The 15,765-nt window shown below is 41.6% G+C and overlaps 2 protein-coding genes across 2 annotated transcripts; both read left to right on the top strand.

Moving 5' to 3' along the window:
- Positions 1-10,482: 10,482 nt before the first annotated feature.
- Positions 10,483-12,000, top strand: LOC107048338. Its single transcript, XM_015271479.1, has one exon. It carries the CDS (start codon positions 10,483-10,485, stop codon positions 11,998-12,000), a length of 1,518 nt encoding a protein of 505 aa, XP_015126965.1.
- A 155-nt stretch (positions 12,001-12,155) lies between these two features.
- LOC107048337 lies at positions 12,156-15,602 on the top strand. The gene has a single exon (XM_015271477.1). It carries the CDS (start codon positions 12,156-12,158, stop codon positions 15,600-15,602), a length of 3,447 nt encoding a protein of 1,148 aa, XP_015126963.1.
- The last annotated feature ends 163 nt before the right edge of the window (positions 15,603-15,765 follow it).

Below are 15,765 nucleotides of genomic sequence, written 5' to 3'. Positions count from 1 at the left end.
CATTATTCACCTAACTTCCCCCAACAGAACTTCTAATAAAAAAAACTCAGAAATCCGAATCACTCAGTCCCAAAAATCAATCGGTTGTTCCCAAAAAACTAATTTTTAATAGGAACAATTTTCCGAATAGAACTAATAATTATAACAAAAAAAAATTTCTGATCTCTCATTAATTGCAAAAAGAATATTGGAAGTCACTCTCTAGCCCTTATTCCAACGCGAATAGTGCTAGAGGTCAATGACCTCGCGCGGCTACCAGATAGTTACGACAGTACAGTAGTACTCAATAGCCGACCGTGAGCGACCGATAAATCCCCACGGCTCGACAGTCCCACTGAACGCGTAAAGCGAGAGCGACTCGACGAATATTGTGCGAAAGAGACGCGAGATATCCCGCATTCACCAGAGCTAAAGTTCTTCGCCAGATACCTCGAGCATGATGTAAACAAACCCGGAATGCGGGGCGAAATAAAATGGATCGATATATGCCGACAGACAGAGGTGTTATAATACGACAACAAGGGAATTTTAATCTCGAATTCGAATATCCCACGAATAGTTCAACAATGAAATTCAATGCGTGAATTTTATCAACAATTTCTCCGAAATACTAACCATTTACCGTAAAAAAATTACTAATAATATAGAAAACTTTATAATTCATATCGGCCGTTAATTAGCCCAAAGGCCCCACATTGGGCGCCAAAAAATTGTGAGGTATTTTTCCAATTACTTATGCGGGCATCATACGTGTGGTCCTTCACGCACTTTGGTCGCCCTGAATAGAACCTCTCCACCCGAATAAAGTACGAAGGTCATCAACGAGAGGAACCAAAAAAAATACCAGAAGGGCGCCAGTCCTTTTAACCTTCAAAGGACAAGGTCACGATGTGGAAGCGCGTTCTACGACCAGCTCAGAAAACCGCGGAGGCGTGTGGGAACGGGCAAAAAAAAAGGTACACTCAACACTGTGTAAAATAAATGTATTCTAACAAAAAAAAATGAAAGGGGTAAATTCCCCGACGCAATATAAAAAAAACAAATTAAACCTAAATAATAATCATAGAAAACGGTAGTGATAATTGCAAAATCATAAACTCCGACTAGCGGAGAGAGCTAACCTAACTCGATTTAATCTTCAAAAAATCTTGGTCATTATTAACCAAAGAATTCAATGGCGTGGATAACGCACGGACGCGACGATCACACGAACGCGACGACGACGCGAGAGCCACACAGACAAAATAAATACAATTCCAAAAAGAATACCAATGAAAAGAAATGAAACACTGATGTTCAGTAAATAAGACAATTAATTAGGCCCAAGGCCACTGAGTGCCGCGTCTCACAGTACAACTACTTAGTACTCAATCGGTGCCCAAATGGCGACCGGAGGCTATACGTTAGAAAGCCACGCGAACAAAACAAACAAAATTACGCTTACTGTTGATCCGCGATAAACTTCAGGGAAACCTCGTCTGGATCCTTGGATACGGCATCGATCTCGGACGATGACCGGAAAAATCCAGGCACAACACCCCAAAGACTAATTACTTGAATTTTCTAACGAGCTCGAAGAGCGAATTGACTTAATTGCGCAGAGCGACTTTACAAGCTGAAATCCCAGCGAAGAGTGATTCCTCGAGCAATACATCGACCCGAGGAATCTCAATTTCTCTCCTACCCTCACCCTAATCTACCGATGTCGTGCGGAGAATTCATGTTCTAATCGTGCATTTGCACTGGCCATAATTCCTAATTTAATGGTCCCAAAGACTTGGGACTTGCGCCTCGCAATCGGTGAACTATTCCGCATTCAACGGCGACGGGGCCAACATGATCCGATGCTCCCTGTATGTTACTACTTGAGTTTTTTATGTGGTGGCCTCGCGCCACAGTAACATCGATGAGGTGATGGGTGTCCACACGTAGAGGCCTGAGTTGTCGGCTGGCGTGCGACTATCGTTTCCCGCGTGCATGATGGTGTGAGTCTATAGACTCGGTGCGTGCGTGCTCGTCGGTGTGCCAACTCGTCATTTACCGTAGCGCCGACTTCGTAGCTCTCCCCGATGCTCCGCTCCACTCCCCTCGTCGCAAAGCTCACGGTTAACCCGCGGTGAGCGCAACAGCGTTAGAATTGAGCGATAAAATCAACAAAAATAAAATCAATACGAGAACTAATGTAAAAATGTGGCCTTGGGTGATCCAACTCCTCGCTGAGGTATTTCCCAATTCCCCCCCTCCCCCCCAAGCCTTTTAATCGGCGGTCAGTTCAGGCGTGGAACAGTACACTGTGACGGCGATTTTTTCCAACGTAGACTAAAATGAATGGATTGGATTCGAAACCGTAAACCCGCAGAAAATCCCATACTGAACGGTAGCCGTAGCTGTCACCTTCGGCCTCTTCCACTTCGATGTTCCCTGAAGTTCTCGAAAACCTTAGAAACGATAGAAACGCCATAACCGGAAAACGAGAAGCCAGCTACTCTTTTGAGGAACTGATGTCGGGCGCCAGTTGATTTTTGTTTCGGCGGTATCAACGAATCACAGCCAAAGGGAACCAAACGAGAAGAAAACTAAACTTAAAGATAACTAGGGAAAATCGAAGGGAGAGGTTGCGGAATTATTTCGACTAGCTCGGAGGAATTCAGAGAGCGAGGTAGGATCGGTCGCTCGGTCTTAGGAAAAGGTGTCGCGCAACCCAAAGAAATATTCAAAATTACTCAAAACCAGATCGGAAAATTAATTAAATCTGAGACACGTGGATTATGTTAAATTGCCTCGTGATTTATCTCATTTCTCAAAATCGATCCAAAATAAATGGAATTTCTAAATTCATTTACTACGATTTATTCCCGAGAGAGAGAGAGTAAACGAATGGACCTTGAGAGAGAGAGAAATATCTGCGAGGAAGGGGGAGAAAAGACTAAATGCGTATGATCTCTCGGCACAACCGGCAATGGCGTGCACGGGGATCCATACGTGTACGAAAACCGCTAGCGACGAGGAATTAACGGGACAACGAATATTCACTGAAGGAGAAAACTCGAGGAATGTAATAGGCACTCGCGAGGTGCCCTCAGTTCACATTCCCGAATTCTCTCTCGACCAGGAGCCTCGTGGCGTCGCATCAATTATAAGGAGCTCACGAGCTTCTATTCGACGAGAAATCGGTATTATGGGAAGAAAATATCAGGGAAAAATGCTGCGGAATGAAAAGCACTCCCAAATGAGGCGTCAATCCGTTCGAGCAATGAAAAGAATGCAAACCAGCACCACAGCTATATCGACACCACGTGGAGAGCATGCGTGCACGCATAACCCTATTTTATTTATGAATTCCCCACTTATCACTACACAATCACTTCTTAGAAATAGAGAGAGTATTTGTGAACCGATTATGCACTCCATGGGTGCACTTATCGTTCAACAAATACGGGGTTTTCGGAGAGGGCACGATGCCGTCATTCGATGATGCCGTAGCATGTTCATTTGCCTCCCATGGTCCTCCTACGGATTTTCGGAGGAAAATGTGCACTACTGCCCTTCTGGGAGTGTGCACTTGGGGTCAGAGGGTATTCTTATCATTTTTCCTCCAATCCAGGTTCCACGAGGAGTCCTCTCGGCGTCTTTTCCCTTAGGCTGCTCCAAAAGCGCGACGACTTGGACGATGGCGGAACTGCGGATGAATCCAGCGTTCGCCGGAAAGTTATTTCTGCAGTCAGTGGAAACTCGCGCGCGGGGACGTTAATTCAAATTTAAACTCCGAATATGGAGTCTTAAGATAATTTATTATTTTATGTGGCTGGCACTTTATTCCCTTTGACTGAAAATTGTTTGAAACAGAACTTTAACCAGAATTTTACTAAACGAAACCAACGAAACTCGGATTGATGGGAAAATATAGGCGGTTGTTCGCCTCTTATCAACGCGAATGCACTTTTCAACTGAGTGAGTGCATTTTCCGTAGCTGTCACTCTCCCGGGAGTTTATTGGGGAATCACCTCTAACAAAACTGTAAATCTGAAATGGACCATGGCAATCCATGTAGGCGAGAGGCCTAAATTCATCCACATGGCTTTCCAACCGTACCAGCGAGCCCAATAACCCCACGAAACGCGTAAGCTGGGGAGCGTGAGCATTTCAGCTCAACCTCGATGATCAGCAACTAACACTCAACGGAAATACGAAATCTCACCGGGAGGCTCAGTCTATCGGCCACGATCCACGGTGGAGACTCGTTCCACTCAGAATTCGCGAAACTAACAAAATATCTATTAAACCGGTAGATACATTAGACTGTAAATTTACCTAAACCGTAATGACTCTAACCGTAAATCCCTCAATCCGAAACGAAACTGGAAATTACGTCGAAACATCGAAAGTTTAATTATTTGTTTTCAATTCAACTGAATATTTTATTTTTACTCATTTTTATCGTGGATCGACACGTGAATTTACTTGTTTTAAAGAATCGAGCGTTATTCTCCCGCGGATGTTGATGTCCGGATGTTCTGATAATCGATATCCAAGGCTCGAGCTAAAGATTATTAATGTTGCATCTCCCTTCGACAGGGGTGCTAACCTTTAGGGGGGGAATATGACGCGATTCTCTCTCTCTTAAAATTATTTACTCACCCTCGTCACTCTCTCTCCTTACAATTTACTTGGTCGAAAGTCCGCAGTTTTCCGATCTTGCGGTGAACTCTCGTACAGGTGGCGGAATTCTCGAAAATTCCGTCACATGATTTCTATCATGGTACAATCTGTATATTATATCTATAAAAAATTATTCCAAGATAAAATGAAATTTTTGCAAGTCATGCATGGCAGAATAGATTGACCTTAAAAAACGTTATACTCTTTTCTTTTAGAGAGGATCAATGAATTGTTAAATTATGAATTCGGGGNTTGCGGTGAACTCTCGTACAGGTGGCGGAATTCTCGAAAATTCCGTCACATGATTTCTATCATGGTACAATCTGTATATTATATCTATAAAAAATTATTCCAAGATAAAATGAAATTTTTGCAAGTCATGCATGGCAGAATAGATTGACCTTAAAAAACGTTATACTCTTTTCTTTTAGAGAGGATCAATGAATTGTTAAATTATGAATTCGGGGCCGGTTGCACCAGCTTCAGGTAACAAAAACGTCAGTTGAGGAAAAATGTAAATTTTAATGTTCAATGTTTTACCCAGGAGAGTAACTCAAATTTATCCGGGGAACAATAAATAATAATTTATACTCGAATGAAATCAGTGTTAAGGGAAGACTACTGTGAGTTTTAACAGTCGTGAGTTATTGGAGTGAGACTTTTCATACGTTGAAGATCGATTATATAGATCTGAAAACGAATAATTAGTGCAAAAAATTTTTTTTTCATTTTTCGTTTGCCCAAAAATGCTTAAAATGCCAAAAACAGTCCAGGGCCTCCAATTTTTTAGCTTCGAATGATTTTTTTTTCAAAATTTTCCGAAAAATATGTGAAATAACAATTACGAGCTAGTTTTTTTTTAATTCACCTCTCACATGGCTACATTTACTTTTTTTTACACAAATAGTGAATTCTTTTATATGAAAGAAAAACGAAATCAGCTGTGTAGGACTCGAATTCCAAAAAACTGGCTCGTAATTGTTGTTCCACACATTTTCCCGAAAATTTCGAAAAAAAAATGTTTGTAGCTCAAAAATTGGAGGCCCTAGACTGTTTTTAGCATTTTAAGCGTTTTCGGGCAAACGAACAATAGAAAGAATTTTTTTTGCACTAATTACTCGTTTTCAGATGTATTCAATCGATCTTCAACCTTTGAAAAGTCTCACTCCAATAACTTACGGCTTTTAAAACTCACAGTACTCTCCCCTTAACTCAAATGGAACTACAGGATAAATAAAAAAATATTCGTTCGGTCAAATATTCAAAAATGATGATCCCTTAGATATAATTGATCCGGACGCTAAATTTTACCCTGGGGTTTATTTAGTTAATCGGCCTTGGTGCAACCCGGCCTCATTCTTTAAAGTGGGATTGAATAGATATTACAAATTACGAAATACCATTTCTAATTCTCTATTCCAATTTCTTCAATTTCAATGTTTAAGCCATTTCCCAAGTTGAAATTTACTGAATAACTGAATTGTAAAATAATGTATTCACTCTTCCCAATAAAGACGCTATAGTATAAATATTATGAAAATTATTACTGTAAATGTAAATGTTGATACATGTCTCCACAAACGTAAATTATTCCTTTCCTGAAATGAAAATATGTGAAGAAAATCGTAAAAACCTGTGTTCTTGCTAAAATTTGAACTCTCATCATGACATTCCGCTTGATCAACGATCTCTTTTTAACTTTAGGGCCCTTATGTGGCTTAAGCAAGCCCCGAGACTTCAAATGGGACACAACAAGGACCTCAAAATTCCCCCCTTCCTCACCATCGCACTCTCAACTAGCCGATTTGGGGTCAAAAGGGTCAGGAAAAAATTCCCCACCTCTCTTGGACTTACCATAATGCGATTAAGGGGCAGAAGGNAGGCGGCTGGCCTGCGACTGCTACTGTGCTGCTGACTTGACCGACCTACTCGGTAATTCGGCGCTGCCGCCATCTTGCGGAATCANTGCCCATCGCACCCTCAACTATCCGATTTAGGGTCAGAAGGGTCAGAAAACAATCCGCCCCCCTTGGACATCCCTCAATGTGATTCAGGGTCAGAAAGGTTAGGAAAAATGCCCCCCCGGACTTCCCAAAATGCGATTAAGGGTCACAAGGGTCAGGAAAAATCCTCTCAAACCCTTGCATCCTCAACGAAGAACCCAAAATTCCTCCTCCCCGCCCGATTTAGGGTTAGAAGGGTCAGAAGAAAATTCCCCTCGTCCCCTGGGATCTTCCACAATCCGATGCGGGGTCTAAAGGGTCAGAGCCCCCCTCCCCTCTTCTGACCCTTCGCAATTCGATCTAGGGCCAGAAGGGTAAGGAAACCCCCCCCCCTCTTGGACAACCCACAATGCGATTAAGGGTCAGAAGGGTCAGGAAAAATTCACCCACCTCCNCTAATCTTCTGATAATTAACTTCCCAATCATTATTCCACTTTATTTCGACANCCCTCCCCGTCAAACGCACAAAAATTCGATTTAGGGTCAGAAGGGTCAGAAACAAATTCCTCCTCTCCCCCCTTGGACTTCAGACAATGCGATTAAGGGTCAGAAGGGTAAAATCCCCTCCCTCTGGCGTCCTCAACAAAGAACCCAAAATTCCCCCCTACACATCGCACCCTCAACTATGTAATTTAGGGTCAGAAGGATCAAAAATATCCCCCCCCGTGGACTTTCCGTATTGCGATTTAAGGTCAAAAAGGTAAAAAAAATTCCCCCCCAACCTTGGACTTCTCACAATGCTATTAAGGGTTAGAAGGGTCGCAAAAAATCCCTCCTCCCCTCTCACCTTCCCTCAACTATCTGATTTCGGGTCAGATGGGTCAGAAAAAAAAGCCCCCCCCCCTCGGACCCTTCGCTATTCGATTTAAGATCAGAAGGGTCAGAAAAAAATTCCCCTCACCCCTTGGATACTCCACAATCCGATTTGGGGTCTGAAGGGTCAGAAACAAAGCCCCCCCCTCGGACCCTTTGCTATTCGATTTAGGGTCAGAAGGGTCGGAAAAGAAATTTCCCCCCACGCTTGGACTTCCCACAATGCGATTATAGATCAGAAGGGTAAAAAAATCCCTCCTCCCTTCTCATCGTACCGTCAACTATCCGAATTAGGGTCAGATGGGTCAGAAAAAAATTCCCCTCACCCCTTGGATACTCCACAATCCGATTTGGGGTCTGAAGGGTCAGAAACAAAGCCCCCCCCTCGGACCCTTTCCTATTCGATTTAGGGTCAGAAAGGTAAAAAAAATTCCCTCCCGCCCCCGAGGACTTCCCTCAATGCGATTAAGGGTCAGAAAAATAATTCCCCTCATCCCTCGCACCCTCATCAAAGAACCAAAAATTCGACGCCCCCCCCTCCGTGTGTCCTCTGAGAATGACACATCAAAAATCAATTGTTTAATTAATCATTAAACAATTAATTGAAAAACCGACCGATGCTATCCCACTGTCAACTCATTCGGCAGGCGGCTGGCCTGCGACTGCTACTGTGCTGCTGACTTGACCGACCTACTCGGTAATTCGGCGCTGCCGCCATCTTGCGGAATCATACGACGTTCTAGTGGCATTAAGTACACTAGCAGTAATTTCTTCAAATTCATCAAAAAAACTCAATTAATGAGTGATAACTGACACTAATCTTCTGATAATTAACTTCCCAATCATTATTCCACTTTATTTCGACAATTTTCATGCTTTTTAGGCCCAAAAATGCACATCTACACACATCTACGGAACATCTACGCTATACCGTAGATGCCAGATCGCCAGGGCCCGTAACAACGAGGCTATTTGATAGCGCGAAATTTCCCCACGCATTTGAAACCTACGATAAGATTACCAGTGTTATATATTCTACATTCTGCATACACTGATAAAAGAGTTTATTTATTATCAACGAATTAATTTTACTGTAAGCTTCGATTTTTCTCCTTAAATGAATATTTGCTAATACTTTAAGACTAGTTCAGTGATGCGATGTCTGGACCTATTATTTGGCCTCACATTCACCTCTGAATTGAAACATATATCGATTACTAACGTATATTTATCTGCTTGTATTGAACTATGCAACTTGTTAATAGTTACCAAGGCTTACTGACGGTAAATCAATTCGTTTATCAGCGTAACATCTGAATGATTCCTGTATATGCATTAAAATTGAATAAAACTGACAGTTTAATGCACACTAGGCACTATTCATTTCGAAAAAATCATACCGATACAAAACTTTATGCGGTAATCTACCAGCGTTTTGATGCAGGCTTGCATCTACTCCCACATCGTCAGGCGAACTCGGCTACCTAGCTGTTGGGTTATCACTGACGCAGCAACCTAAAGTAATGTACAGCAGCAACCTATAGCAGTCAGGTAAATGATGAAAATTGCACGGAGACTGTGTAACTCATCAGATTGCAAGATTTTTCCGTCAATTTCATTTGCTTGATTCTAATTGGTTACCCGGATGCATTTTCATAAAGATTGTGCTCCATGGACATTCTTCATACGGATCTTTTATTTCACCGCCCGTTATTGAACCTGTTCGGTGCAGATACCGTTTATTTTCTATTTTAACTGGGGAAAATTTTATCCATTCATACTTGTCGAGAGCCTGGGTCCTGTTCAAACTTGTTTTTCCCTTTTTTTTTGTTTTACAACGGACCAGGCCTCTCCAACTCGAACGTAGGACTTAAAATCCCTTTTTATTGCGGTTGAGTCATAAACTTAGAAATTGAAGAAAGTCGGAAGGATTCCCAGTGCAGGGCCCAACATGTGCCAGCCAAATGTCCACGTAGCAAACCGTCGCATCCCTTATTTTTCCCCAGTGGCAAAAAAAAGGGTATGCCAGAGTTGGAAAAGGCCTCTCGTCGGTCCCAACGGTTTTTCCAGATACGCCCTCCCACTTTCTTCAACCAATTACTTTTAAGATAGTAATATCATCTAGCCAATAAGATTTTGTACATCCCTTCCCAAAAATAACTACAGAACTTTACATTTTCTCTCCATTTTTAGAGTTAGTACTCTTCGAGACTAGGGCCAGTGAAGACCGTTTTCTCACTGAGCCTCTCATCTTTATCCAAGTTTAAATATTCAAGTTATCCAAATCATCTTCAGTTTAGTTAACAGTTTTTCTCTAAATTTTGAAGTGCAATTATTTCCTATAAACTTTCAAGTGCAATTATTTTTACTATCGAATTGTTAAGTGCAATATTAATTAATTCTCAATAGACAATGTAAATTCTGTGAAACCATTTGTGTCACCATTTGTGTCATCATTGAACAATCAATTTTTTTTGTGTAATTAAATTTAAGGTGTTTTAGTGAAACTGTTATTTTTCATTTAAAACGCCCTCAATCTTGTTTCTTCCCCACATACATTGAGACGGTTTACGTTCCCTTCTCAATCGTTGGATACTCATTGGCGAGCTGCAGTTCTGGTGTACCTGGGATTTACAACCCCAAGGGATCGGTCCTCGTATTTTTCAAGTTTTCGAGTCAACCGCGTTGATGATATCCAACATAAAAATGGTCCTTCGAGCCGGATAACATGTATAATGAACAGTCATAATCGAAGTGTTACTCATTTAAATTAATAAAATGAACCAATTAATAAACTTTTATTAATAAAATAAACTAAAAATTCACAAGAGTGTGATTGTGCTAAGACTTTAGACTCTAGTGCATTCAATCTCGTGAAAAACGCCGGTGGTTAACAGGAGCTGCACAGACCAAGAATTCCACTTGCCTCCACCTACCTGCAGAGTCAACCCCCAGGCAGTCATCAACAAGGTAAGCTCGTTCATTCAGTCGCCTTTCCAATTTCACAATGGCACCAGCCACACCGGAGGAACTGCTGGCTCGACGTAAGGCGTTAATCAGTCAACGTGGAACGTTTAAAACCAGGATGACAAAATTTTATAAGTATTTGGTAGAGTCGAATGCTTACGCATCGATTCAGTACGTCGACAAGAACTTCAGCATAATTGAAACTGAAGTGGAAAATATGCCAGGAATTTTACGTGAGTTACAAACCCTAGAACCCAATACAAATCTTGTGGAGAAATTGAAATCGCCAGGACGCACTATACATCCTGACGCAATCCAAGAGAACAGAAACTTCAGAGACATCAGGTCACCGTCAGTCACGTCACGTTCATGTTCGTTTGATTATTTAAAAACGCTACCAAAACTCGAAGCGAAGAAGTTCGATGGAAAATTATCCAATTGGCGAGTTTATAGAAACTGGTTTTTGGTTACAATTCATAGAAATGAAAATCTCACTGATTCTCAAAGTTTAGATTATTTAAATCGAACCTGTGAATGTGAAGCTGCCGAGACTATTAAGGCATTCGCAATCACAGATGAGAATTACTCTGTTGCTTTGTCCCTACTGGAAAATACATATGATATTCAGTATGCGTTAGTTCTGAATCATTATGATCAACTTATGGAGACTCCAGTCATGAAGAAGAATACACCTGAAGAGATGAAAAAATTGTCCAACAACGTTCAAACCCAGGTCCTAGCATTAAAGGCTCTGGGAGAGAACGTAGAACAATGGAACACCCCATTAGTACACATCATCTTGAGACGATTAGACAAAGAGACCAGCAGGGAGTGGAATAGAAAAATGCAAGGGAGAGAAATGCCTAAATACGATGCTATCTTGACATTTTTGAGAGAAGAAGCCACCAGGACAATTTCTGTTAGCCCTTTCAGTGCCTCTTCCACACCTTTCAATTCATCAGTGAATGGAAAACCCAAACACAGTAAAGAGAATAAAAATCGTACTCAAACTCTATTGACGAACGCTGCTACCAACAGTTGCCCTCATTGCAAGGGTCAACACACTTTTTCTACCTGCGAGAAGGTACTCGCTCTCACCCCTCTAGACAGGATTCAGGCTGCCCGTACTGCGGAACTGTGTCTTAACTGTCTACAGAAGGGTCATAAAACTAGGGTGTGCAAGACGTCTACCCGCTCCACGTGCCACAAGAAACACCACACTAATCTACATTTAAATGATGAGGAAACAAAAGTAATGAGAGCTGCACATCAAGCAAAAACTATCGCCTTGGTGGCCACTTTGCCATCTCGAGAGTGCATAATTACTGCTGTCGTGAACATCATGGATTCTCAACAGAAGCCTATTCAATGTCGAGCTATTTTAGATACTGCTGCTGGCACCAATTTTATGACAGAAGCATTGGCCAATAAATTGAGGCTTTCACGAGAAAAACTCACAATAAGAGTCGAAGGATTGAACGACGCCACTACTGCCGCGAATTCTCTCGTGAGCACGACCATTCAGTCAAGACTCACCTCATTCATTACAAATCCTTGAATTTCCTCACGGTAGACCACATTGGTGGATTATTTTCAATGGAACCAGTGGACAGGAGTGATTGACAAATCCCTAAAAACATTAAGTTGGCCGATCCACTATTTGATCGTCCAGCGCCAGTTGATATTTTGATAAGCGTTGGAACTACTTTATCCATGCTTTGTCAAGGCCAGATACGATTAAATGATCCTAAAGATCCAGATGTAATCGTTCAACAAACCCAATTGGGATGGATTCTGGGAGAAAATCCACTGGCCCAACCATCACATAATAATTCACATGCAGTACAATGTAACCTCACTACAGAATCTCAATTTGATGTTCAAAAATTCTGGGAAATCGAAGAAATTCCCAGTGAACGTCACTTGTCCAAAGAAGAGCAACTCTGCGAGGAACACTTTCAACAAAATGTCGATCGTGACAGCAAAGGAAGATACATTGTGGCCTTGCCTTTCAATGAGAAAAAGGCAGCATTATGCGACACTAGATCAATTGCTGAATCACGGTTTAGAAGTCTGCAGAAAAGATTCATCAGAAACCCCGAATTGGGACAGCAATATAAGGCGGTCCTGCAAGAGTACATCGACCTCGGCCATATGTCCGAAGTCGAGGATGACCCAAATGCTCGAGAAGGTTTCTACCTGCCGCATCACGCGGTCATCAAGACTACTAGCCTGACTACTAAGGTTCGAGTGGTCTTCAATAGATCGGCAAAGACAAGTGAGACAGCTATCTCATTGAATGACTCACTGATGATTGGTCCAAAGATCCAAGACGGCATTTTTTCACTCTTACTTCGATTTCGCTCACACCAATTTGTATTAAATGCTGATATTGAAAAAATGTATCGTCAATTCTGGGTGAGAAAGGAAGATCGGAAATTTCAACAGATATTATGGTTCAATTCAGCCAATCAAGTCAAAACTTTCCAGTTGAATACAGTCACCTTTGGACTTTCATCTGCCCCTTATTTAGCGATACGTTGTTTATCTCAACTGGCAGATGATGAAAAAGAGGATTATTCTGAAGCAGCTCTTCTAATCAAGAGAGATCTATATGTGGACGATCTTCTCACTGGAACTGATTCACTCCAAGAAGCATTACAACTACGTGATGATATTACGACAGTCTTAAAGAGAGGTGGCTTGAATCTTCGACAATGGGCGTCCAATCACCCTCAATTACTCGAAAGTCTACCTGAAGGCAGTGTGAACCTTCAGTTGAAGAGCGACAAGGATGCCACTATTAAGGCCCTTGGGGTGCACTGGGACCCCCAGAGAGACACCATTGTATATACAGTAATACCAATCAGTAAGACAGTTAAACTTACCAAAAGAAGTATTCTATCAGATCTAGCAAAAATTTTCGATCCACTTGGCCTCCTCGGCCCAATTGTCATTAGAGGGAAAATAATTATGCAAAAATTGCGGAAAGAACAGATTGATTGGGATGATCCTGTACCATTAAACCTTCACACAGAGTGGAAATCATATACTGATGAGTTAATGCAACTGAAGGACGAATCCTTTGATCGTAAAATAATTATTTCCAATGCAAAAGAAATTCAGTTACATGGCTTTTGCGATGCAAGTGAAAAGGCTTATGGTGCTTGCATTTATTTGAAAACAATGGATGATCAGGGAAAATCCCAGACGAGTCTACTCTGTGCCAAATCCAGAGTAGCTCCAATCAAACAAGTATCATTACCTAGATTAGAACTTTGTTCAGCTCTGCTCCTTGTTGACTTATATGAAGCTGTGAAGAATGCTCTCAGGCATCAGATTTCTCGTACTGTATTCTGGTCTGATTCAATGATTGCATTACATTGGATCAACACTGAACCACACAAATTATTAGTTTTTGTGGCAAATAGAGTCTCAGGAATACAGCAGAAAGCAAGAAACGCGGAATGGCGACACGTCAGGACTGATCAAAACCCAGCAGATCACATTTCTCGAGGACAGATGCCCCTCGAATTCACTGAGAATCTGCAATGGAAGCATGGACCACATTGGCTCAATAAAGAGGAATCTACGTGGCCCAGCAGCGAGCTTAAAATCCCTGCTGAGATTCCAGAGATGAGAAAAACTCAATGTCTCGCAACAAAAATTTCAGCAAAAAATGATCTGTTGACAAGATATTTATCACTGATCAAATTGAGAAGAATTGTAGCTTTTTGCTTGAGATTTAAAACAAAACATCGAGGGCCATTAACTGCTGAAGAATTAAACAATGCCAACAATCAAATTATAAAGGCAATTCAAGCTGAAGAATTCTCTGATGAAATTAAGGAACTCAAGAAAAATTCTTCTCTTGGTAAAAAAGACAAGTTGAGGCACTTGAGTGTCTTCCTCGATGAGGAAGGCTTATTACGAGTCGGTGATGGATTGAAAAATGCTCCAGTCCCTTATGCACAAAAGCATCCATTATTGTTACCTAAGGGACACTTTTTCTCCAATTTGCTCATCAGGCTGGAACATTTAATTAATTACCATTCCGGAGCTCAAACCACTTTGTATTCTCTTCGCAGAAAATATTGGTTAATTGATGGTCGAAGACAAGTGAGGAAAGTAATAATAAATTGCACTAAATGCATTCGTCAGAGTCCTCCACCCAGTAATTACATCATGGGAGATTTACCAAAGACCAGAGTTACTGAGACTAGACCATTTCTGAACGTCGGAGTGGATTATTGTGGTCCTTTTCTCATGAAAGAGAAAAAATTCAGAAATAAGACACAGGTCAAGGGCTGGGTTGCGGTATTTGTATGCATGACTGTCAAGGCTGTACATTTAGAGGTGGTCAGTGACCTCACCACCGAGGGTTTTATGGCAGCATTTAAACGATTTATTGCTAGAAGAGGCAAACCCCGTCATATTTACTCTGATAATGGAACAAATTTTGTTGGAGCTAATAATGACATTAAGGAATTATACTCACTACTGCAATCAAAGGAGCACAACGAGAAGATTCATGGAAATCTCGCTGACCAAGGAATAAATTGGCATTTTATTCCACCACTCACTCCTCACTTCGGAGGACTTTGGGAGGCAGGAGTCAGATGTTTCAAACACCATTTGAAGAGGATCTCGGACGATTTGCTGACCTTTGAGGAATTCAACACTCTTGTGATTGAGATCGAGGCAATTCTTAATTCCCGTCCTTTAACTCCTCTATGCACTGACCCCAATGATATTCTTGTTCTCACCCCTGGCCACTTCCTTACGGGCGACTCTTTGACTAGCTTACCAGAACCAGATAGGGGCCTCACTCCTTCCAATCGATTATCACGCTGGGAAATTATTCAAAAGAAGCAGCAGGAATTTTGGAAAAGGTGGCACAAGGAGTACCTCAATGAGCAAATTGCCAAAACGAAGTGGACATCAGGAGAACATCCCATCAAAGAAGATTCCATTGTCCTTATGAAAGAGAACAACCTACCTCCTCGCCAATGGGCCATTGGCAGGGTCATCCAAGCCTTTCCAGGCAGTGATGGAGTCATTCGCTCTGTCAAGGTCAAAACGATCAAAGGAATCTTCGATCGCAGTGTGCGTAAGTTGGCCCCTTTAATTCGTGGAATCGAAAGTGAGAAAAAAGATTAACGACTGCATTAATGGACATTAAGAATTTTGTTTGTTTAAAAGAATTCAGCGAAACAAGTGCATTCAAATCATATTATTAGTAGAACAAGTTCATGAGCTTAAGAATTCAGAGATTATTTTAGTTGATCATTTTGTTAAAAAAACTCTCAACCCCCCCCCCCCC

This window comes from Diachasma alloeum, unplaced genomic scaffold (genome assembly GCF_001412515.2).
Source record: "Diachasma alloeum isolate Michigan unplaced genomic scaffold, Dall2.0 Dall_scaffold_00187, whole genome shotgun sequence".
NCBI lineage: Eukaryota > Metazoa > Arthropoda > Insecta > Hymenoptera > Braconidae > Diachasma > Diachasma alloeum.
This window is presented reverse-complemented; position numbering and strand designations above follow the sequence as displayed.

Bases quoted from the DNA above. Each gene is read 5' to 3' on its own strand.
- LOC107048338 (XM_015271479.1), top strand. From the start codon at position 10,483: ATGGCACCAGCCACACCGGAGGAACTGCTGGCTCGACGTAAGGCGTTA.
- LOC107048337 (XM_015271477.1), top strand. From the start codon at position 12,156: ATGCTTTGTCAAGGCCAGATACGATTAAATGATCCTAAAGATCCAGAT.